At 43.1% G+C, this 25,986-nt stretch overlaps 1 protein-coding gene across 10 annotated transcripts in view; it reads left to right on the forward strand.

Moving 5' to 3' along the window:
- The window catches only part of KALRN (kalirin RhoGEF kinase), a 695,559-nt gene that overhangs the window by 457,454 nt on the left and 212,119 nt on the right, over positions 1 to 25,986 (forward strand). For all 10 annotated transcript variants that reach the window (XM_069555992.1, XM_069555980.1, XM_069556000.1 and 7 more), the window contains exons 26-32: positions 9,151 to 9,220; positions 11,769 to 11,858; positions 16,201 to 16,293; positions 21,761 to 21,872; positions 23,664 to 23,854; positions 24,284 to 24,385; positions 25,703 to 25,845. In XM_069555992.1, the coding sequence (XP_069412093.1) occupies positions 9,151 to 9,220; positions 11,769 to 11,858; positions 16,201 to 16,293; positions 21,761 to 21,872; positions 23,664 to 23,854; positions 24,284 to 24,385; positions 25,703 to 25,845 (801 nt within the window). The remainder of the gene's footprint in view (positions 1 to 9,150; positions 9,221 to 11,768; positions 11,859 to 16,200; positions 16,294 to 21,760; positions 21,873 to 23,663; positions 23,855 to 24,283; positions 24,386 to 25,702; positions 25,846 to 25,986) is intronic.

Raw genomic sequence — 25,986 nt, forward strand, 5'->3', positions numbered from 1 at the left:
CACTAATGGGTCCCTTAGAAATGATCTCTAGCTCCTCTTGTATGCAAAAGCGTAAGGGGCAGTGTCCTGGGCTGCCTGCAAATAAGCCTGATACCTCTCTCCCCAGCCTGCCTCCAGCTTTATTTGTTTATGTCTCCTTGTTGTTCTGCTTTTCTCTTGTTACCACTGTTACCCTGCTTCATTCCCCTTCTCACCAACAAGTGTATATGCCCATGCCTGAGAGCATGCACAAACAAGGCCATCACATGTATTCTCCTTTAAATTCAAGCTGTACCCTTGATATGAAGGTCCTCAGTGAAGGACACACTTCTTTAGAAGCAGTAAGACTACAGACCAAATTTACCTTTGGCGAAAATAACAGTTTCAGAATGACCCAGGGTGCCTTTGGAATGGTGCTGTATTCATGGTGCTTAATGACAAAGCTCACAAAGTTTTTCTGTCAGTAATGCTAGTGGCTTTATTTCCCAGGATCCCATCCAAAGCCGGAGGGAAGCATTTTCCTCATAAAGTAACTGCATAATGTATTGCATCATCATAATTTGATAGAGTGGTAACATTGCTTAGATCTTGACATTTCTTTTTTATTGAGGTGTAGTTGTTGTACACTGTTAAGTACGATGTGCCGTGCGTAGTCGCTCAGTCGTGTCCGACTCTGCGACTCCATGGACTGTAGCCCGCCAGGCTCCTCCAGGAATTATGTGCTGTGTGCTTAGTCACTCAGTTCTGTCCAGCTCCTTAAGACTCCGTGGACTGTAGCCCACCATGCTCCTCTGTCCATGGGGATTCTCCAGGCAAGAACAGTGAAGTGGTCACCATGCCCTCCTCCAGGGGATCGTCCCAGCCCAGGTACTGAGCCCAGGTCTCCCACATTGCAGGTGGATTCTTCACCATCTGAGCCACCAGGGAAGCCCCACTATGTACAAGACAGGAGTACAATAGAGTGATTCACAATTTTCCAGGCTAGACTCCGTTTATAAGTATTATAAAATACTGACTGTGTCCCTTGTGTTATACAGTATATCCTTGTAGCTTATTTTATTTTATACCTCATAGTTGTGGCTTTTAATGCCCCTCCCACTTCTCTCGCCCCACTGGTAACCATTAGTTTGTTCTCTGTATCTGTGAGCGTGCTTCTTTTTTGTTATATTCATAAGTTTGTTGTATTTTTTTAATTCTGCAAAGAAGTGATATCATACAGTATTTGAATCTTGACATTTCTTTAAAAGTTTTACTCATTTCTGAAAGAACCCCAGATATTCACACAAACACTTAAACTTCTTGCTTTGCTCATTCTCCCGTGATTTATTACACATAATTATTGGAGTGGTAAAGACCAAGATGTTGCTATAGAACAGCTGAGGGGGAATGTCCCATCATTTGTAGAAAGTGTTATGACTTCTTGTGCTTTAATTTAAACTCATCATGTCTATTTGAAGTAGGTAGAATTATACTGATCAAGTGTACATAACCTGTCGTCTTCATAAGTTTCAAATTAAAAAGCAAAATAGAGTTTAATACTGCTACTGGTCTTCAGCAATTACTTGAGATGGTAGTACACAACTTATTCAAAGTTATGAATTGATATGCCCATCACAGAGTAGCTTGTTTAATTCCTACCTTTTTTATTTAAAAATTAAACCATATGGAGTGAATGTAGGATCTGCCAGCTGGAAGCATACTGGAAAGGGCAGTCAGTTTAGTCACTCAGTCGTGTCCGACTCTTTGTGACCCCATGGACTGCAGTACGCCAGGCCTCCCTGTCCATCACCAACTCCCAGAGCTTACTCAAACTCATGTCCATAGAGATGGTGATGCCACCTAACCATCTCATCCTCTGTCGTCCCCTTCTCCTCCCGCCTTTGATCTTTCCCAGCATTAGGGTCTTTTCCAATGAGTCAGCTCTTTGCATCAGGTGGCCAAAGTGTTGGAGTTTCAGCTTCACCTTCCAGTAAATATTCGGGACTGATTTCCTTTAGGATGGCTGGTTGGATCTCCTTGCAGTCCAAGGGACTCTTAAGAGTCTTCTCCAACACCACAGTTCAAAAGCATCAATTCTTCAGTGCTCAGCCTTCTCTCAATCCAACTCTCACATCAATACATGACTACTGGAAAAACCATAGCTTTGACTAGACGGACCTTGTTTGGCAAAGTAATGTCTCTGCTTTTTAATACGCCGTGTAGGTTGGTCATAGCTTTTCTTCCAAGTAGCAAGCATCTTTTAATTTCATGGCTGCAGTCACCATCTGTAGTGATTTTGGAGCCTAAAAAAATTGCTTTCAAAAGCTGATCTAGGTATGGACTGGATGCATTAAAATCACCCAGGGAGTTTTGCTAAATGATACAGATGCTCAGATCCTAACCCCAGAGGACAGTGCACAGGCAGGAGTAGGGGTCACTAAGTGTTCCTTGAGACCAAGTCTGATACTTTCCCCAAAAGTGTTCCACCTGCAACAAAGTTTGGGAAGCACTGCACACTCTACTTACCTCAGAGATATAACGTACCTCATCATATTATAAGATTTTGAAAGTCCTTTCATAAACAAACTAGTTTAACCCAGAATTTCCAAGCTTAAATGATATGTGACCTTGAAATCCAATTTTTACATAACCGCAATCAAGATTTTTCCCAGGATATGGTTTTCAGAGAAGACAGTCTACTATAGATTTTCACAGGGGCATGGTGGGAAGAGCTCCCTGGGAGTAAGTCTCCAGGAGTAGAGCTCATTAAGATTGGGAGGCACTGATCCTGAAAAACTAATTTAGTGCCTATGGACAGGGAGGCCTGGCATGCTGCGATTCATGGGGTCGCGAAGAGTCAGACACGACTGAGCGACTGAACTGAACTGAACTGATATGCCAGGTAGTGGTTTGGGTTCTTTACCTACATAAGTTTATTAAATCTTCACAACAACCTCACGAGATTGTTTCAAATTGAAAAAAAAAAGTGGTACTTTGTAAGACCCCCTGCTGACAACTGTGACTAGATGTGAACTCTGGTTCTTTTATTTGAGATTAGTTTGCAGAGGAAAGGAAAGTAAGGCCTTGGATTAGCAGAAGAGTGGGCTAGTGGCAGTTGCTGTTAAAACCATTTTCCAGGAAGGCATTAATTGTAGAAATGATATTCTATGTACTTAATTCATTTTAAAGTGCTTTCATTTCTTGAGAATTTTTAGAGTATCCTCCCATAGGCAGCTGCTGTCACCAAAAATTGCTATTACTGTCTTCAGCATCTAGATCAATTATCAACTCTGTGGGCATAATTAGCATTTTTTACTTAAAATTAACCTGAAGTGACCAAGTCACTGACCTTTGGTCATAAGTTAAGGAAAGAGGGAAGCTCTCCCTGAGTCATCACAGAGTCCTCGCAACTCCTAAAACAAGGATACAGTTTTATATCTTCTATGGAATGTCATGATCCAGGTATTGTATCATTTCTTTGGTCACTCTTAATAGAGAAGAACCTGTATACCATAGTGGTCAGAGTGAGGGGACTGGAGTGAGAGCCCAAAAGTGGGCAAGTGGAAGCTTCCTGCACCCAGGAGTGTTTACCCTAGGTGCCTGGGGCTCCAGATTCTCCTTTCTCTTTTTCCCAAGTACTCTTCTGTTCTCACTCCTCCTTTCTTGAAAGCGGTTCATTTCCTTTCACCAGCCCCTGTCCTAGAATAGCTCTTCCCTCACTCACCAAGCCATTCCAGCCCTAACCCCCAGGTCCTGTTCAGCCCATCACAGCTCAGAGCTGGATCTCCATCCATTGTCTTCACTGAGATTGTCCTGAAGGCCAATATGAGAAACAGCCACAAAGAATATCTCAACACCTGAAAAAATACCTGTGACGATTTTGTGCCTTATGTTGTTCAGTGTTCTCATGGAAAACAGCCACACAATACATGTCTTTTAGAATTTAATTCCAGAAATAAAAATTATATATATTAAAAATAGATGACTGAATTAATATATTATGTATGTGGTGATGATCCAGATTGCTTCTGTTTGCAACAACAACAAAAAAAAAAAACCCATGATTTTTTCTTGTCCTTGTAAAAAATTTGATCCTCACTTGCAGCATTATATATTTTTCTATTTCCAGTTTAGAATTCATATGAAATACATGTGGGTCACCTGCAGTTCTTCTAAAAGTAGTAATAAATATGATACTTTATTGACTTTTGAGCACTGCATATTTGCATTTTGTAAGCCCAAATTGCATTATAATCACTGCTGTTCAGTGATTCAGATCAGGATACTCCAGAATTCAGGGGAAAGATGATTATCATTAAATGGATACTGCTAAGAGTCTTCAAACATTTTCAACTGACTTTTACTTACTACTGAAGTAATACTTATTTGTAGTAGAAAACGTCAATGGCAGATGGACAAAAAATATCATCTATGATTCTATAAATCATTGGCATTTTGGCCTTACAAATATGTCTTGCCAAACATTTTTTAATTGCACATATATATTTCTTTAAACCAAAACCAAATCATTCTATGTCATTGAAAAGATAAAACAAATAACAGGTATATATATATATATATATAAAACCCATAACCAATTGTAATTATAAGATGCTTCCAGAATGCTTGGACAAGAGAAATCAGGTAGTATAAGTCAAATCAATAAAATTTATTTGTTCCAATGGTAAAGGTAAGTAATGGAATAATTCAGACCTACTTTATATCTATTAATTTAATTTTTGAATCAACTTTTAAATCAAAATTAAATAGAAAAGTATAGATTGAGAAGACCCACCCACCTCTATCCCTTTTTTGCATTTTATACTGTTTCATTTATTTCTTTTAATTTACTTAAAAGAATTTTATTGTCTCATTTATTATCATTACAATGTCACTCTAATATGGGTGCTGTGATTCATGGTAAGTTGCCCAGAGCCACCTAACCTGACAAAACAAGGATTTTAACCCAAGGCCTTTCAGTGCCTAAACTGTCCTCTTTTCCTGCTGCATTAGATAACATCCTGTGACAGTTGGTGGCAGTATTTGACCCATGTTTATCTTTATCCACCATGTTTTTTCATCTGGTTTCCTGTGGTAATGAGTTAAAAATATACTTGCATTGCTTCCAACCCAGTTTTATTTCAAACAGTACTGTGGTGAATGCTCTTCTTTTTGTGTTATTTGACACGTGTGAAAGTCTGTTGCTCTTTTCTTTTTTTTTATTGCGGTATACTTGATGTACAATATTATATAAGTTTCAGGTGTACAACATAGTCACAGTCTTTAGAGACTATACTCCATTTATAATTATTATAAAATATTGGCTGTATTCCCCACACTGTACAGTATATGCTTGTAGGTTGTTTCTTTATGCGCAGTAGTTTGTGCCTCTTAATCCCCCATCCCTTTCTTGCCCCTCTCCCCTTTTCTCTCCACACTGGTAAGCACTATCTTGTTCTCTGTATCTGTCAGTCTGTTTGTTTTTTGTTATATTCACCAGTTTGTTGTAGTTTTTAGACTCCACATAAAAGTGATATCATACGGTATTTGTTTTCCTCTGACTTATTTCACTTATCATAATAGCCTTCTAGTAAATCCAGGTTGTTGCAAATGGCAACATTGCATTCTTTTTATGGCTGAGTAAAATTCGTGTGTGTGTGTAGGATGGCTCCTTTTCTCCACATCCTTGCCAACATTTGTTATTTGTGTTCCTTTTGGTGATAGCCATTCTGACTAGTGTGAGATGATGCGCCACTGTGGTTTTAATTTGCATTTCTCTGATGATTAATGATGTTGAAACATCTCTTCATGTGCCTGTTAGCCATCTGTATATCTTCCTGGGAGAAAAAGTCCATTCAGGTCTTCAGCCCATTTTTAAATCACGTTGTTTTTTGTTTGTTTGTTTGTTTATTGGAGGATAATGCTTTACAATATTGTGGTGGTCTCTGCCATACATCAGTGCAAATCAGTTATGACTGTATTATATATCTGCTCCCTCTTAAGCCTCCCTCCCCTCCGCATCCCAGCGCTCCCGGTCATCACGGAGCACCAGGCTGGGCTCTCTGTGCTACACAGCAGCTTCCCACTAGCCGTCTGTTTTAGACACAATGGTGTATATCTGTCAATGCTGCCCTCTCAGTTTGTCCCACCTTCTCCTTCCCCAACTGTGCCCACCAGACCATTCTCTGTGTCTGCGTCTCCATTTCTTCTCTGTAAGTAGGTTCATCAGTACTATTTTTCTAGATCCAAGTTATATGCATTGATACACGATATCTGTTTCTCTTTCTGACTTCTTCACTCGGTAAAAGAGGCTCTAGGTTTATCCACTTCACTACAACTGACTCAAATTTGTTCCTTTTTATGGCTAAGTAATATTCCATTGTATCTATGCACCACAACTTCTTTATCCATTCATCTGTCGATGGACAGCTAGGTTGCTTCCATGTCCTGGCTATTGTAAATAGTGCTGCAATGAACATTAGGGTGCATGTATCTTTTAGAATTGTGGATTTCTCAGTGTTGATGCCCAGTAGTTAGATTGCTGGGTGATATGGTAGTTTTATTCCTAGTTTGTTAAGAAATCTCCATAATGTTCTCCGTAGTGGCTGTAGCAATTTACATTCCCAGCAACAGTGTAGTAGGGTTCCCTTTTCTTCGCATCCTCTCCAGCATTTATTGTTTGTAGTATTTTGGTCATTCTGATTGGTGTGAGGTGATACCTCAGTGTACCTTTGATCGAAGATCATGGCATCTCGTCCCATCACTTCATGGGAAATAGATGGGGATACAGTGGAAACAGTGTCAAACTTTATTTTGGGGGGCTCCAAAATCACTGTAGATGGTGACTGCAGCCGTGAAATTAAAAGATGCTTACTCCTTGGAAGTAAAGTTATGACCAACCTAGATAGCATATTGAAAAGCAGAGACATTACTTTGCTGACTAAGGTCCGTCTAGTCAAGGCTATGGTTTCTCCTGTGGTCATGTATGGATGTGAGAGTTGGACTATGAAGAAGCCTGAGCACCAAAGAATTGATGCTTTTGAACTGTGATGTTGGAGAAGACTCTTGAGAGTCCCTTGGACGGCAAGGAGATCCAACCAGTCCATTCTGAAGGAGATCAGCCCTGGGATTTCTTTGGAAGGAATGACGCTAAAGCTGAAACTCCAGTACTTTGGCCACCTGATGCGAAGACCTGACTCATTGGAAAAAACTCTGATGCTGGGAGGGATTAGGGGCAGGAGGAGAAGGGGACGACCGAGGATGAGATGGCTGGATGGCATCACTGACTCGATGGACGTGAGTCTGAGTGAACTCCGGGAGTTGGTGATGGACAGGGAGGCCTGGCGTGCTGCGATTCATGGGGTCACAAAGAATCGGACACGACTGAGCGACTGAACTGAACTGAACTGAATAATGAGTGACGTTGAGTGTCTTTTCATGTGTTTATTGGCCATCCTCATGTCTTCTTTGGAGAAATGTCTGTTTAGATCTTCTGCCCACTGTTTGATCGCGTTGTTAGTTTTTCTGATATTGAACTGTATGAGCTGCTTATACATTTTGGAATTAATCCTTTGTCAGTTGCTTCATTTGCAGTTGTATGAGCTATTTATATATGTTGGATAGTAACCTCATATTCGTTACATCATTTGCAAGTGTTTTCTCCCATTCAGTAGGTTGTCTTTTTGTTTTGGGAAGACTTTCTTTTTAACCACTTTATTGAAGTACGGTTGATGTAAAAATTTGTACATATTTAATATCACAAAACACTGATGCATTTGAAGATAATTATATACCCATGAAACTATCACCACCATCAAGGCCATAGACATATTTATCACCTCCCAAAGTTTTCTTTTCTGTTGTTATGTAAGAACACTTAACAAAAGATCCAGCTTCTTTGCAAATTTTAAGTATGTGATGCAGTAATCTTAGCTATTAATATTATGCTATATAGTAGATCTCCAGAATTAATCTTGCAAAACTAAAATTATACACTTTAACCATTAGTTTCTTGGGTTGGAAATAACAGTATATATATCCCCTACTTAGACAAAAGGCCGAATGTTAGGTACATTCTTCTACACCTTGCCTTTTTCACTTAACAGCTTGACCTGGAGATCTTCCATGAAAAACCTACAAAGTTTTGCCATTTTCTATAGCCATATAGTCTGTGATTCTATGGATGTGCTATAGTTTACTTTGTCATCTAGACACTGCCCTTTGCTATTATGAAGAATGCCGCAGTGAATATGCGTATGTATACTTCATTTTGCATATGTGTGATTACAACTATAGCACATTTTCCAAAACTAAAATTGCAGAGGCAAAGATAAGTACTTTTTTTACTTTTATAGATATTGCCGAATTGACCTGTAGAGATTATACCATCTTCCATCACTGTCAGAATGTTTCCCTACAGCCTCATAATTATTTGTAACACTTTGCCTGATTTTTTGAAAAGAAAATGCCATTCTAATGATTCTGGCTTATTTGAGCTTGTATTCTCTGAGCTCAAACCAATTGTTTAATATACGAATTTGAAGTTGGTGTAGTCAGCTGTTTATTATTTATTAACATAAAAAGGAGCCATGCCTTAGATATTCACAATGGCAGATAATTCGGTAGTAATTCAGTTCAGCTTTGAAATGTATTATGACATTTTCCCCATTAAATTTTCTTTCCTAACAGTGTCAGCAACCGGAAGCATTAACTCAGTTTTTAGCACAAACTGGGTACTGACAGAAGAAGAAAGTGAAAAATTGGAAAGAAGTCAGTATAGGATTCAGAATTTTTCCACCTTACCTCTGGGATCATAGATAGTATTATTTTGGTCTTTTGATACCTATATCTATATATTTTCAAACATTGCAACATGCTCAGACTACTTGTATTAAAAAATAGAGTCATAGCATTGAAATGCCCAACACAAGTATCATATTCCATTACTTTCAGCCTGAGAAGTGTAAACCTTTAAGGGAAACAATTAAGTAGCATTAATTAATTTAAAATTTAATGAAATTAGTTCCAACATATTTTAAATTGCTCCTTACTGCATATCACTTAGAAAGTGGAGAAGGCATATGTAAATAATGGAGAGTTTATGAGATTGGGTTGGCCTCAGTATGAGCCTTTGGTGGGGAGGGGTCCAACAGTACAGAAATGTCTGATTTCAGCCTTTCTCCCTCCTTGCAGCATCTTCCTCAAAGAACTGGAGAAGTATGAGCAGCTGCCTGAGGATGTGGGACACTGCTTTGTTACTTGGGTAACCTACTGAACTTCTCCTCCTATGATCCCATGTTTTCCAGGAGTACAGGTGTAGCAGATGGCATCACTGTTCAGTGCCTGAGCTGATGCTTGGTGTCACTGACATTCTAACACAGGACCAGGGGCTGTAGAGAAGATCCATGAGTAGATCTGAAAGAAAGCAGTCTATCACGGAGCACCGGAGCCCGTGTCTGATATCTACCTTAAAAAAACTTTCAAAAACTGAAATGTCAGGAGGTTGAAACAAGACCACCACCCCTGGTAGAAGAACTGTTCCAGCTCCATCCACGAGTTATTTTAACAGGATGAGGATTAGGGGATTAGAACTTTAGAAATCCACCAAGCCATTGTTTACATTTTCTTCCTTGATAAGAGAACAGACTCCTTTGTTGTCCATCCCAGTTCTGACCTACAGGATGTATACGTAGTCATTCTCTTTCTTGGAGCTGTTGTCACGGGCCAAGTACATGGGCTGAATGTACCAGGTTCTAATTATATAAATGGAAACACTAGTCTCTGTTAGTTATCTCCACGCCTCATTATCCCGAGCTCAGGGTCGTGATATGTGTACCACCATTTCCCGGGAAGCCCACCTAGTTAGTACAGTAAGCACAACTAAACATGGAAATCTTTCCCCAGGGCCAGGAGTTCTACGTATTCAACAATTAACCAATTAGAACTACTACTCAAAATGGGCTAATTACTTTTCCAATGTCTTTACAATTCAGAGAGTTTACGCTCTTAACAGCCCTATGGAATAGGCAGGGCTGTGGTTATGTTTTATATTTTATAGATGGAAAGATCTCAGAGGAGCTGGGGTGTTGAATAGTCCACTGACATATAATTAATATCACAGTTTATCCTGCGACTCTAGACCTGAGTTGCCTCCTTTTTCTGAAACTGTAACATTTACTTCCTGGCCTGCTCTCTTAAGGGAGTCTCAGACTGCCATTTTATTTTGTGCTAATACATTTTCCACCTCTAAATTCATGAGCCCACGCACAGTTCACATTATTGCTAATAACAGTATATGATCCCTTGCACAGCCAATGTAGAGAAAAAATGAAACTGACCATTAAGTGAAGGGATTTTTTTTTTGGCATCTTGTTTCATACATTTTGTGGATTTGCCTTACAGTCAACCATAAGTATGATTTATTAGCATCTCTTAGGGATGATGAATGCCTCCTAAATAGTACATAAAATTGGTTTCAGAAAACCTTTAGTATAAAATATGCTCGTTTTGCCAAGAATTATCTCAAAGTGATTTCTTAAGTCTTATCACCTTAACGTATGACTATAGTGCAGGAGTAAAGGGTGGAAAGAGTTGCCATGTATTGGACAACAAGAGTTATGACCAAGAAGCCTAAAGTCAACTTGCCTGGGCTCCACTGCTTTCTGAATTTAAAGTGACCTAACCTACATTGTGGACTTCTCATGTGGCTCAATGGTAAAGAATCCGCCTGCCAATGCAGGAGACACAAGTTCAGTCCCTGGGTCAGGAAGATGCCCTGGAGAAAAAGAAATGGCAACCCACTCCAATATTCTTGCCTGGAAAATCCCATGGATAGAGGAGCCTGGAGTCACAAAAGTCAAACATGACTTAGCGACTAAACAACAGCAACCAACCTCATGCCGCTATTTTCATACCTGTTAAGTGGGTTGATAATAAAAGAACTCATCACATAGGGTTCTCATAAGGATCAAATGAGTTAATATGGATAGAGTACTTGGGAAAGTAAGTGCTGGCATAAGTGAAACCTGCTATAATTAGCACTTAGTTAGGCTTCTTTTTTAGAAGAGGACATCTCCAGTGTTATGCAGGCGTTGGGATGGGAAGTACTTCACAGTTGGGAAAAGTGCTTGGTGGCCAAAGTACACATAACTTTCCCAGTGGAAAGGCTGTGAAGCACTAACGCCGGAGATGTCAAAGACATAAGAAATGAATTTTTACCAAGCCATAGGATTCTTGACTTAAAGTAGCAATCTGTTTAGGATTCACTTAGGACCCCCTAAGAGTCCCCCTGCTTTCGTTTTCCCCCATCATTGCTTCTGGCACAGGTGGGATGGTGGCACAGTTGCTTGACATGCCCTAGAAACTGCCCCCATGGGGACATTTAGAGTACAAGCAGATCTCCTGCTGAGATTACACTTCATTTTCATTTGACTTTTCATTTTTAAAGCAAATGCTATCATTTTTCAAGATGGGAAGCAAATTATAGGTAAAAGGAGGTAGGGATACTCTCTCAGTAAATTCTGTCCAGCTTCAGGACATACTATGATTTGTAAACTGATTTTTTCTAATTCTATCTAGTACAGACTAGTTTTAAAATGAACTCTCTTTCAGTGAGCTCTCTTCCCCTGCTGATAAGAAAAACATATCCCCAAGTTTATTAGGGTAGCACAGGCCTAATGAGCCCAGGACATTTGCCACAGGATTGTCTGTGCCAGGCAGTCTAAGGGTTTAACTGCACAACACTTGATGGCACAGTCAACAGAAGGGAGCAACTAATGGATGCTGATCTCTTATTATCTTTGTTTTTTTAGGCAGACAAATTTCAGATGTACGTCACCTACTGTAAAAACAAGCCTGATTCCAACCAGCTGATCCTGGAGCATGCAGGCACCTTCTTTGATGTAAGCTGTGAATTTCCATTCTTGAGCCACTGATGAGCAGGTGGAATGCTTCTCTACTTTCAGATTATGGGTTTCTAACTATCCTTTGTTCCTCATTTTTCTTTATTGGCCCCCCAATCCTCTCTCTAGTGGATAAAACATGGAAAAAAACAAAACCACTGTTTATTTTTTGTTCTGGGTTTCCCTGGTGGCTCAATGGTAAAGAACCCATGTGCCAAGCAGAAGGCACAGGTTTGATCCCTGAGTCAGGAAGATCCCCTAGAGAAGAAAATGGCAACTCACTCCAGTATTCTTGCCTGGGAAATCCCATGGACAGAGGAACCTGGTGGGCTACAGTTCATGGAGTTACAAAAGAGTTGGACACAACTCATAAACAACAAAACAAAAATGCTGTGTTTTACTTCATCCCATCTCAAGTGTTGTGGTTTCTGAGAAGGCACATTTGCCTGCATATCTCAACATCATGGAGTTGCCGAGAGTCGGACACAAGTGAGCAGCTAAGCACACAACGCCAAATCTAGCTAGCCATAAATCTCATGTGTAGAAGAGGTGTGCTAGGATGCAAGCGCCAATCAAGATGTTCCACTTCTCCTGCGTGTGTGTGTGTGTGCGCGTGCTTAGTTGCTCAGTCATGTCCAACTCTGTGTGACCCCATGGACTATAGCTCTCCTGTCTCTCTCCATGGGATTCTCCAGACAAGAATACTGGAGTGGGTTGCCATGCCCTTCTCCACGGGATCTTCCCATCCCGGGGATTGAACCCAAGTCTCCCGCATTGCAGGCAGACTCTTTACCATCTGAGCCACCTATATAGCTCCTCAAATGCAGGACTTCTCAAAGTGTGGTCTTAGCCTAGCTACATTGTCATCACCTGAGAACTTATTAGAAATGCCTATTTTGGACACTGCTCTAGATCTATTGAATCCCCAGGGAAACAATCTTGAGTTTTAAGGAGCCCTCCGGGTGACTCTAATGCCCAATCAAGTTTGAGAATCACTAACTACTCTAATACAATTGTTTCAACCTTGGCTGTACCTTGGAATCACCTTAGAGCTATGAAAAATACTGGTTCCAGTCCCAGCCCTGATTGTGTTATGATCGGCCTGGATTTGGCCTGGGCATCGAGATTTTTAAACATTTCCAGGTGAGAGTAATGTGCAGCCAGGGTCAAGCACTTGTTCTGTAGTGGAAGCCAAGAGGAGATTCAGAGCTGATGTGCCTTGCCAGGGCCTCTGGTTTTGGGTGAGCACACAGTCCTGTTGGCAAATGATGTGTTTATGATACTGGTCCCCAGAGAGTGACGTATTGGCTATAACATGAACAGAATCAAATGGATCACGGTAGGATGCATGGGAAGAACAGGGGGAGGAAAGAAATGAGAATAAAAAAGTGAAGTTCAGTGAGAGATAGGTGATAGCCGTTCTGATAGTCCTATCAGAAGTGACAAACACTTGAAATTCAGAAAATTTTAAATGTCTGTCAGTCTAACTTTCTGCCTACTCATTCCTTCTCTAAATATTTGAATGTCTACTGTAGGCAGGATAATGTGCCAGGTCCCATGGGGTCTCAGACATTCAAACATGGTTCCCATACTCAAGTTTACAAACTAATCCTTCTCTGAGCATCTTTCTAGCCTGACCTGCTGTAACAGAAGTGATTCTACAAGTGTCTTGTTGCTCAATGAAGGAATAATACTTGAATGGGTGAAAGCCAGGCAAGAAAATACAGACATGATTTTTAGAGATGGAGTATTACTATGGAAATGGTCCCAAAGTGAAATTTGCGAGGTTTTGTTTAAACCAAAAACTCAAGAAAAGTACTTCTCTGACTTGGTATCAGAAGTTATTGGGTATCATTTTGGATGCCCTATACTGCTATTCTCTCTCTTTAATAATATATTTCTCTTAAGATATTTATGGGTTTTTTTAATCAATAGTATCTAGAAGAGTCTTTTTGAAGTTTTAAATGCACTGTGTCCTGTCTTCCTCTTCACATTTTTCTGAACATACATATCCTGTGCTCTAAGTAGGCTGCAGACTCATCTGCCTCCTTATCTTTGCTCACACTATTCTCACTGCCTAAGATAGACTGTGAGCCCTTTGCGCACACTGCACACGGGCACACATAGACACCCTTCGAAGTCTTCCTGTCCTTAAACGGTCACAGTCATGCGTTGCTTCCTTCGTGAATCCTTGCCTTTCTCTTTGTGTGCAGTATGCTTTGTCTCTTTTGGCATTTGCAACCACCTGCCTTTTGACAGGTTACAAATGCCACACTATGCCTTTTGTGAGCCCCTCAGGAGGTTGACTCATGGTTTGCCTGGTTCATTTTTCACATGTTACAGTGTCTGGTGCCAATCTGCATATTCCTCTCATCCTACATTCCTCATATTCCTGTTTCTAGCCAGTTTCTAGGCTTTGATTTATAAGTTGGACGTACCCCAAATTTTACACCCTATCCCCATTTCCAATATCATGCCTGATGAGCCTGTACATTAGTTAGGGAGGCCAATGCAAGACAGAAAACCAGTCCAGCAGGACTTCCTGGAGCTTGGCCTAGCGGTAGGGAGAGAGGGCAGCAAACTCTCCTGATGGTTCCCTACGCATTCCAGAAAGCATCATCTTTGTAGCTTTTCCCCTCCCATCAGAAGAGTTTCCCTAAATGCTATACTTAGAGACCATTTACCTTAGGCCCTCCTTCTATCAGAGATTAAACCCCCAATAAAGACAGCCCTGTTATCCATTACTGTAAAGAGAGCACAGAAAATTCAAGTACCAGAAAGGCCCACACATTGACATGATCCAGCATTTCCTACACCAGACATGGGAGCTGTGAGGCTGTGATGACTGGTACCCTGTTGATTACTAAGCTTGGTTGGCTGACCCAGCCACTGGACACCACCCCTTCCTTAGTCTCCACATGAAGCCTTCCTGGAACTCGGCATCTTGTCAGAGAGGGAAGCCAGTCAAGTGCCTTATTGCCTGAGCTCTCCTGCCAAAGCCCCAGATAAGCTCAAAATGTTCATTTGCCCAAATAGGGTCAGGCTGCCAGCTGTTTTGCCCATTTTCCTTGAACAAGTCCTGATATAAACACACAGCTTTAGGGAAGAGGCAGATGAGTGAGAAAATTGCCACCTTCTGGGATAGCTGGAGGGAAATGGAATGATTTATTATTATTATTATTATTATTATTCCCTTTTCTTCACCTTCCTTCATGGCCCGTAACAAGTCCTACCTTGTCTAGGTTTAAAATGTTTCTTGTAATTCTCCGATGCTCTGTGCTCACTAACCTTCGTTTATGGCAAGCCCCCGCATTACACACCTGTAGATATAGATGTATGTAAAGGTACAGTTTGTTTTAGTTCCTTCACAGACATGTGCAGCCATCCTCACAGCCAATTTTAGAGCATTTTTGTCACCTCATACGGCAACCCGACACCCTTTAGCCATCACCCTCCACCTTATCCTCCCTACCCCTCCAGCTCTGAGCAACTGACAATCTATTTTCTATCTCTATAGATTTCCTCTTCTGGACACTTCATTTAGAAATGGAGTGATGTGTGTTCTTTTGTGACTGACTTCTTTCACTTAGCATAAAGCTTTCAAGGTTCATCTGTGTTGTGGCATGTCTCAGTATTTCATTCTGTTTAATGGCCAAAAATATACTCTATTGTATGACTATAATACATTTTTTTTCCACTCATCAGTTGATGGACATTTGGGTTATGCCCACCTTTTCACTACTCTTAATAAAATAATACTACTATGAATATTTTGCAGCAATTTTTTGTAGACATATTTTCTGATTTCCCTTGGGTATATACCTAGGAATGGAATTGTTGGATTGATGGTAATTCTATTTTTACACACTTAGACTTCTGCAATAATCTCTGGACTGGTCTCTGTGTCTATTTCCCAATCTCTACTCTGTGTTGCTATTAGGCTTATGTGAGTCTTTCTGAAATATTGTTTTCACCATGTTTTTCTTCTATATAAGATCTGCGAAATTTACCCTTGAAAAACTCACCATCAAACCCTAATTCATTCTTTTAGCTCTCCGCCATCAATGACCTATGTACATCTTGCTTATCTAACTGTATTTTCACTTTTTCCAGAATCTAGGTGTGATCCTCTCTACTGCTCAGGCACTCATTATCATTTAAAGACACAATGATTATTTCCTATGTGTTTTGGTTTATATGTTTTCCCTTTATCTTCTCCCCTTTCTAATCATTTTGTACCTTTTCCTTTTCTCCTCTGTCCTTAACCCTGCTCACCTCCTCCCAGAACACATACATGCACATGTCCCACTGTGTCTAACAGTGTCCATTTTTATCCCTGTAGGAGATACAGCAGCGGCATGGTCTGGCCAACTCCATTTCTTCCTACCTAATTAAGCCTGTCCAGAGGATTACCAAGTACCAGCTGCTCCTGAAGGTACCTCCCCTCCCCTCTATGTCACCCTGACCACACTGCCAACCAGGTCCAGGGAATCCTAGCTTTGCCCAGGCGTGGGAAAGCATCTACCTGAAGACCTTTCCTCTGCCTAGAGCAGAACTTCAGCAATGAGCCCACGTTGCCATTGCTGGCTCCAGACTGCATGTTCTATCCCATGAAATCCCACATGCATATTTTGGGGGAAGGAGGAGAAATGGAAGCAGGGATGGATGGTGATTGTTTTCATATACACCCACCACTGCACAGCTCTTAGTGACTGCCACCTCAGACAGTGGTGGGTACACAGAAACTCTCCCGTCCTTTCCTTCTGGGCAGATCCCTCCTGGTGGCCCTTCTTGGTAGGATCCAGGATCAAGGTCTTAGGGGCAGTGCCAGCATGGGCAGCACCTATCATTGCCTTAATGTCTGTGTTTGTCTAGACTAGGAGATTTTAAAGAGGAAATAGTTTGAAAGTACATACAAAGACACAATGACAACTCTGTATCTGTAGGCTCCTACGTGTTACGGGTTCTTCTGGAGCCAACCAGGAGATATGTTTTTTCTCCCAACCCTTTTCTTTAAGAGTCAAATCATCAAATTATATAAAATACTATGTGATTTGAGCTGATTCTTCTCAGAGAATACACTAACAGTCTGAAAATGTGACATTTCTCAAAGAAAACCTGGGAAGTCGATATCATAGGCAGTTATAAAACTGTATCTGCATTAACTCTTAATGTGTAAGGGTGGAGTTTTCCCTAACTTTGACTATATTGCTGGTCACTTCTCAAATGCAAAAAAAAGAATAGTGAGAAGCATGTCGTAAGTAGTATAGTTCTAGAGAAACTGATGAAATTCAGTCCTATGAGATGCTTGCTGAACCTCACATTTCCTAGCTGCTTCAGTAAACCTGAGAACCCATCTAGTTTCAATCTAGATTCTAGTCATGTTGAAGTGCACCCACCTTTCCTATCTGTGGGGTCCTACTGACTTAGCATTTGTAGTTCTGTAATGAGAAGAGTGGGGGCAGCAGTGAGCCACACCCCAACCTCTTCTCCCTTCTGGGTTAGGGCCAGGTCCTACATCATCCTTATTTTTCATACCCATCCTTCAAACCTTCACTTTCCTCAACTCCAGGACTTCACTTCCAGGCACTCCAGTCTGCCAACCCTGCAGAAAATGACTTAGAGAATCACCACAGGGCATCCATGCCTTTGGCCTTTGTTGAGGACTAGTGTCAGAAATCGGAGAAGGCAATGGCACCCCACTCCAATACTCTTGCCTGGAGAATCCCATGGACGGAGGAGCCTGGAAGGCTGCAGTCCATGGGATCGCTGAGAGTTAGACACGGCTCAGTGACTTCACTTTCCCTTTTCACTTTCATGCATTGGAGAAGGAAATGGCAACCCCCTCCAGTGTTCTTGCCTGGAGAATCCCAGGGGTGGCGGAGCCTGGTGGGCTGCCATGTATGGGGTCGCACAGAGTCGGACACGACTGAAGCGACTTAGCAGCAGCAGTGGCAGCAGCAGTGTCAGAAATAACTATGTGCAGACCATCACAGCTATTTAGGTAGAACTTTGAAGATGCCATTCTGTTTTTGAAGTTTCCTATATAAAGACTGAGAAAAATTCTCCTAAGATCTCAGAGTAGGGCATGGGTATTCTTTCCTGAAAAACTGGTGTGCCAGTCAGTCAGTCAGTTCAGTCGCTCCATCATGTCCGACTGTTTGCAACCCCATGGACTGCAGCACGCCAGGCCTCCCTGTCCATCACCAACCCCCGGAGTTTACTCAAACTCATGTCCATTGAGTCGGTGATGCTATCTAACCATCTTGTCCTCAGTCATCCCCTTCTCCTCCTGCCTTCAGTCTTTCGCAGCATCAGGGTCTTTTCCAATGAGTCAGTTCTTTGCATCATGTGGCCAAAGTATTGGAGCTTCAGCATCAGTCCTTCCCATGAACACCCAGGACTGATCTCCTTTAGGATGGACTGGTTGGATCTCCTTGCTGTCCAAGGGACTCTCAAGAGTCTTCTCCAATGCCATAGTTCAAAAGCATCAATTCTTTGGTGCTCAGCTTTCTTTATAGTCCAACTCACACATCCATACATGGCTAGTGGAAAAACCATAGCTTTGACTAGATGGACCTTGTTTGGCAAAGTAATGTCTCTGCTCTTTAATCACAAGAACTTGAGGTCCTTCTTTGCCTTTGACTGTCAGATAGTGTCTAGTTTGATGGTTACTTACAGGAGTTTCTCCTTACCCCAGAGGTGGAGAACAATCTTCTATCTTGGATTCTGACAAAACATTTGAGTAAGCATAATGAATGGGCTGTTGGATGGAGCAGGGTTATAGATTTAAATGAAAAGTACTGTAATGTTGGGCTTCCTAGGTGGCTCAGTGGTAAAGAATCTGCCTGTCAGTGTAGGAGACCCAGGTTTGATCCCTAGGTCCCCTGGAGGGAGAAATGACAACCCACTCCATTACTCTTGCCTGGGAAATCCCAAGGACAGAGGAACCTGGCGGGCTACAGTCCATGGGGTCACAAAAGAGTCAGAGACGACTTAGCAACTAAATAGCAACAATAACAACTGTATATAATTATCCTCTCCTTTCCTAGCCCACATGATGTATGACTCTTCTAAATGATTATTATTATGCAAGAAGATCTGTGTGTTGTGTGGTTTTCAAACTTAAGTTAATTCCAAAGCTCTTTCAGGAATTGATGGGGTTGTGAATTTTTAAAAAATAAAATAAAACTGACTCACCCATCCATACTGCCAGGGTCTCCAGTCAATTAGGCCCCAGTTCTCAAAGAAATAGTTTTCACCCCTCCCTGCTAATCCCCGAGGCTGAAGTTCCTAGGATGGATTTTGTGCCTTGGGCAAGGGGGAGATGTGGAGGATGGATAGGCTGCCCTGTGTTTTGCTTTAGGCAGATGGAAGGGTGGGCTCTGGGCTTTCACTCTGTGATTAGCAGTTTTAGAAAGAGAGGACTATGCAGGTAACTGAGAAAGAAGACAGTAAAGTAGGGGGAATTTGTTGTAGACATGTTTTAAAGTTATTTGGGGAAGAAAAGACTTAGTAAGATAATTTTGACCTCTTTCAAATGTGCTTGTAGCCGAATGCTTGCTGAGTAAAAGAAAAATAGTTTGCTGAGCTTTTACTATAAATAAATAATATGGGATTTATTTTCTCATTAAAGTCAGCTTTATTCCAAGTAAATTGATATTTAATTATCAGTATCCTCTGGAGTTCCTCTCTTTAGGTGTTGCATAAAAGTGAAAGTCAGAGTGTTCAATATTCTCTGTGTAAATCTGCTACAGCTGTCCTTTTCAGTCTAAATTAAATGTGGAGCTTTCTCCGTTTTATAAACTATAGCAGAGATCTGAGGAGAACTCATTGGTTTTGCTGGTTGGTTGGTGGACATGCCAAATTGCTTTGGGAGGTTAAAGTAATTGGTGTTTTCTGTTACAAACTGTAGCATATTTCTTATTTCTCTCATGTTTCTGCCTAGAAATGCCTTTGATGATGTATGAGAACAGGTTGGGAGGGTTAAAATTAGGTAAGGGAAGAGAACTTACGGTTGGCAGAAGTAAATGCAACTTTCTGGACAATGACGCTATTACACTGACTGGAACCAAAGAAAGAGCTGAGACATGATCTTGTCTGCCTCCCAAGCGTCTGCTCTAGGCGGTGTATCTCTTCTTTAGGGACACTCAGAGCTCCCTTCTTCATGCGGGAATGTATCGAAGATAACACAAAGGCCTGGATTTTCGTATCAGATGATCACTAATCAGATACCTTACTTTACTAATAGTTTCAAAGATACAGATAATCCAAGACAGAGATAAAACATAGAAGTCCAGGACCACCAAAAGCTCCAAGACCTTTCTTACAACATCAGGATATGCTGTGATCTTGATTAGCATGCAAAGTTTCTAAATAATGTATGTTGCATCCTATCACTTACCCTGAAGAGAGCCATTTCATCATGAATTGTAATCACTTTTCACTTAGTTGTATAACTTATGTGATACTTTCCAGGGAGCCATTGATTGTAGGTTTGTTTACCATAAGAAATCATAGGCAGGCCAGACAGACCCTACTGAAAGCACACCGTAAATAAGGAGCCTCCTGCTAGCAGGTACCTTTAATTTGCCAGGAGGTCTGTCATTGATGTGTTTATAAGGTTTGGTCTTGTCAACTTTCTTTCTTTCCTGGAAGTGCATCCCCACCCATCCACCCATTCTCTGCCTTCCCCATCCCCAGAAGGAGAAAGTATGGTTTGTAGATCTGTTGCCTAACTTCTTCCTTTCCAGTGTCAAAGTGAGCAAGATATGATAACCCTGATAGGAAAAGTGAAAGCCAGCATCCCTCTGGTTTGAGTGAAATCACTTTGAATGGTCTTTATGGTTACTAAGATAGTTGGAAATTATCTTTTCTCCATCAACCAGATATTATATATCTTTTATGGAAAGGGTAAAGACCTAGTCTCCAATGGAGACGTTAAAGAGAGAGCATGGTCCAGGAGGACAGGGGGAAGGCAGGTTTGCCTGGTGGATGGAGTATTGGATTTGGATTCAAGAAATCTGGATTCAAGCCTCTACATGGCCTCCAGTGAGTTCTATAACCTGGGCAAAACCCATGTCCTTCTTGAGCACAGTGTCCTCATTTGACAATCCAGGGACTAGTCCATGATCCTATCTGTTGGCCCTGGGCTGACTTCTAATACATATAATCTAAAAATCTCTTAGGACTCTGAAAAGCTATAAACCTATACTTTCCACAATCCCTAGTTGTTCCCAGTGTGGAAGAAATCATTCAGGCGGTAGAGGTGTGTCAGTGAAAGTGGTGCTGGAAGTTGACATGCTGATGGATGAGTGCTGTGTGTCCTCTTTATGATGGCATAGTACTGCACCTCTGTTTGTATCTTTTGCCAGGGGTATTCCCTGACCTCCAGGTTAGTTGAGTGATAGAGAATACCCTAGTTGCTCATTTCTAGTGCCAGCCATTTGGGAGTTGGGTTGAGTTAGTTGGATTAGATTGAGCTGAGGAAGCTCAGTCTGGGAAAAGCATGGTGGTTGAATTCTTTGGTGATAACCTCTCCACCCCAGAGGGGTTCCCAGAGGGGACCATTACGGACAATGAAGCTAGCCTCCCTGGTGGCTCAGACGGTAAAGAATCTGCGTGCAATGTGGGAGACCTGTGTTCAATCCCTGGATTGGGAAGATCCCCTGGAGGAGGGCATGGCAACCCACTCTAGTATCCTTGCCTGGAGAATCCTCATGGACAGAGGAGCATGGTGGGCTACAGTCCATGGGGTCACAAGGAGTTGGACAGAACTGAGTGACTAAGCACAGCACATAATTCCTTGAGGAACTGGTATATAATTGCCTTGAGGGGTTAGCTAGTGGGAGGCTGGGGAAGCTGGGGGAAACTGTTCTAACTGTGTCTGGACCTTTTCACAGGAACTTTTAACTTGCTGTGAAGAAGGAAAAGGGGAGCTCAAGGAAGGCCTGGAGGTGATGCTTAGTGTCCCAAAGAGAGCCAACGACGCCATGCACGTCAGCATGCTGGAAGGTAGCTGTGCGCTCAGCCTCCCGGGGAGCCTCCTTTCCTAAAACTGTGGAACTGGCATCATGGGGGGGGATGTGGTGTGAAGTCAAACAGAGCACCAGGCTAGAAGAGAAGAGAAATGGCAAGTTGTTCCATAGGTCCTGGGGAAGTGTGAGAGGAGATCCACAGGGGCCAGCTCAGCTATCACCTGCCTACAGGTAGCCCCAGGCCTGTGTCGCATCAGGTATGTGGACAGCTTGCTGCCTGAGAGGCAGAGTAGGACAAGCCATCATTATCCTTACTGTAAAGGTGTGAAAACCCTGACCCATAGCAGCCCTGTTCATCTGCATAGCATCTGCATCACACTTGTCGTCGTAATAAGCAGAAACCAGCACATACACACAAACGCTGTCTTTAGCCTTGTCCTTCTCTCTTTTTCGTTCTTTTAAAATGCATATAACATGAAGTTTACCACCTTAACCATTTTTAGGTGTGCAGTTCAGTGGCATTAAACACACGCCTGTCAGTGTGCAACTACCCCCAGCCGCTCATAGCAGGGGAGTCAAGTCTAGCCAGATATAACTGATGGGACTTTGTCAAAGCTCCTTCAGTCCGCTGGAACCATGTTCTAGGGACCCAGAAACCTGGCAGAGTGAGACAATAAAGTGCTCCCAACACCGCAAAACCCAGCAGATGAGGGCAGAGCAGCCATGGTCAAAACTATTAGATGAGTTAATATTCCACATCCCAACCTGGGCTGGCAAACAGGTGAGATAAGGGAGGCAAGTCTTCTTTGTTGCACATAGTAACCCTGTGGGGGTATTCCTCTCTTTGAGACCACTTTTCCTTCCCTGCCCCTTACCCCAACACTGCCAAAGACTTGGTCTGGTTTCAGTATATCCTGGCCACCCTTAACACAGGAAGGCCACCTCTTCGTGCAGAGGAGCCACGGTTACCTCCTCCAGACTGAGCCCTGACTATCTGAATCTACTCCTGGTGTCTCGCCTTCTCCACCGCCTACTCTTCTGTTCACACCTGCTCCCCAGCCCCTCCCCTGCATGTCTGCCTCTCTGAGCACCTTCTCCTCCAGCCTGCCCCTGGCCTGTATTCTGGATCCAGGCCCTTCAGGTATGCTCTATGGACCAGCAGCAGCAGCACCTGGGAACTTGTTTAAAAGTGCAAATTCATGGGCTCCACCCCACTCCTACTGAATCCCAGTCTTTTAGGGATTGAAGAATGGGCAGATATATGTGTTTTCATAATCAATTTAGGTGATTCTTATACACAATGAAGTTCCAGAACCTCTGTTAAACTGATACGAATATTAATTGTTGAAGGCTTGTACGCCACATAGTACAGGAGCTATCAAGGGGAAGAGTCCTAGGAACGGAGCGTAAGAAATGAAGTGACAACGAACAGAGTGGGGTCGGGGCACTCAGGCAGGCGGTGTGTGTCGTCAGCCCCATTTGGAGCTCCAGGTCAGTGACAGCGGGGGCTGTGGAGGGAGAAGGAGAGATGGCATTCACCTTTGCAGGCGTCCCCGGCTGGCAGAGGGCTGGGGGAGACTGCTCTGGAGCTCTGCAGGAGATTCCCCTGATATTGGTTTGGCAGAGGAGACCTGGGGCAGAAAAGGGGTCTGATCCCAGTGCAGAGCTGTCCTCTGAGGTGTGCAGGAGCCACAGGAATCAGCCTGAGAGAAAAGTGCTGTGGGAGCTGAGGGATCACTCTCAGGAAGCCTGCCTCCAAGACGGGACCAGAGCAAGGTGCCCACATGTGGTGGAGAAAAGACACAGACTGGAAACGGGTGTTTTTCAGGGTTCGACGAGAACCTGGACGTGCAGGGGGAGCTGATTTTACAAGATGCCTTTCAAGTGTGGGACCCCAAGTCGCTGATCCGGAAGGGGCGGGAGCGACACCTATTCCTCTTTGAGATCTCCTTGGTTTTCAGCAAGGAGATCAAAGACTCTTCAGGACACACGAAATATGTTTACAAGAACAAGCTACTGGTAGGTGGGGCAGGTGGGGTCAGACGAGACTCCCCATTTGCTAGCTCCCTTGGGCAGGAAGGGATCTTGAACACTCTGCTCGTCTCTCCCCTGGTGCCACACCAACACCATCCTGGACAAGTGAAAGGCATCCTAGTTGGAAAGTGCCCCCTCAGCCCACTTCCGCATCTTAGAGTTCACCTTTCTTCTTCCTGTTGGCTTGGGCGCCTCCCTCTTCACCCACCCTCCCTGCTACCTGCTCATCAGGCATGTGCCTGTAGGTCCTTTCATCCTGGGTAGAAGAACAGAACATCTGGTCTGTTTAAGTTTGATTGACAGAGCCCCTCCCTCGGTCCTCTCCTCTCTGTTGCCTTTCCCTTCCCACCCCAGCCCTAAGTCTCCCCACCGCCCTCCCCTTCCCCGCCTCTCACAGGCATTTCCTGTCTACAGACCTCAGAGCTGGGTGTGACCGAACACGTAGAGGGTGATCCCTGCAAATTCGCCTTGTGGTCTGGGCGCACCCCATCCTCAGACAATAAAACAGTGCTGAAAGTAAGTATTGCTCTCTGCTGGGCACAAAACCGGGGTTGGGGGTAACCAAAGGGGGCTTAGAGGGATGTGGGCAGGATATGCGTAAAAGTTGGGGCCTCTGGGCTTCCCTCAAGAGGGCAGCCCCACATGGGTGTTTAGACACAAATTCTATCATGAAAGTAGCCTGAAGCCTCAAAGACTACTGGTCTGTAAGTCCAGGCACTTGTTGGAGCGTGGAGGGAAGAAGGCAGGGAATGGCTTTAGTGGGGTCCACTTTAAATATGTTCTGCCCACGTGGCCACTTCAGGAGGCAAGGATGCCAACTGACCTTTGGCAAAAGTCGCCTTGTTTGCTCTACATTCATCCAACATTTCCTTCCTGAACACCTTCCACATGTAAGGTATTTTGCTCAGTGGAGGCTGACTGTGTGTGAGATATAGACCGTTACATTCTGGAAACTCTAGTGAATCATACGAGCGAGCATGGGAACTAGGCCGATTGAGAGGAGTGCTGAGCAGGGTCCTTCTGGAGTCCCCTCAGCTCCCCAGAGTACACATAACCGGGGAGCTGAGTCAGCACTTGTGGCCATGCCAGTGAAACTGACAGATCCTGCACATGGCGCACCTGTCAGTTGTGTGCTTCTCAGGGAAGTGCCCATCGCCAAGGAAGAAATGGGCCAGCCCTGAGCAAGCTTCACACTTGTTCACTCCGAATGGTCAGCATAGCTGCTGCCCGACATGAGGAAGAAGTACCTGAGCAGATTTCCATGAAGACAAATGGGATATCCATGGAGTGATAGCAGTGCCTTCAATTAACAGGTTTACTAGGCTAAAAACCTGGGACGGATTCAATCACCGCAAGCCTATGTAGTCATATGGGTGTTGGACTTATACCCAGGTTAGATATAAGTATATCCAAGTTAGACCAGTATATCCAAGTCTATGTATCCATTTGGTAAATGGCTGCTGCCTCCAAACACCCCCTTGTTGCCCCTCCTGTATTCTCCAGACCTCCCCAGAATCCAGTAACTGAAGTGTTAATCCTTGGTCCAGCAGGGGCAGGTATCACTGTTGGTCAGTGCCTCCAAAGTTATTAAATATTTTGAAAATGACCCTGTAGAAGTTTGCATTGAGTCTTGAGGTCAGAGCCCTGTTCAAGGAGTTGGAAAAGCATGTCCGTGGGATTGAAGTCACAAGTATAAAACCAGAGAAATAAACCCCTCCAACATTTGGTATCCTTGACCACTGATGGATTGAGCCTGCAAGAGAAGGGGTGAGAACTGTTTCAGTGGACTGAAGGGGAATGAGGTTCTTACTGTCTCTTCCTGTGGCACTCCAGGCCTCCAACATAGAAACCAAGCAGGAGTGGATCAAGAACATTCGAGAGGTGATTCAAGAAAGGATCATTCACCTGAAAGGAGCTTTGAAGGAGCCAATTCAGCTCCCCAAAACACCAGCCAAACAGAGGAACAATAGTAAGAGGTAACCAGGGTCTCTGCCCCTAGCACAGCCCCACAGGCCTCAGGGAGTGGGGGTGGGGTGAACCTTTGCTTCTGTGGGGGTGGTGCACCCCTCTCTGTGACACCACACTGAATTCTACCTAAGAGGAGTCACCACCTCTTA

This window comes from Ovis canadensis, chromosome 1 (assembly GCF_042477335.2).
Source record: "Ovis canadensis isolate MfBH-ARS-UI-01 breed Bighorn chromosome 1, ARS-UI_OviCan_v2, whole genome shotgun sequence".
NCBI lineage: Eukaryota > Metazoa > Chordata > Mammalia > Artiodactyla > Bovidae > Ovis > Ovis canadensis.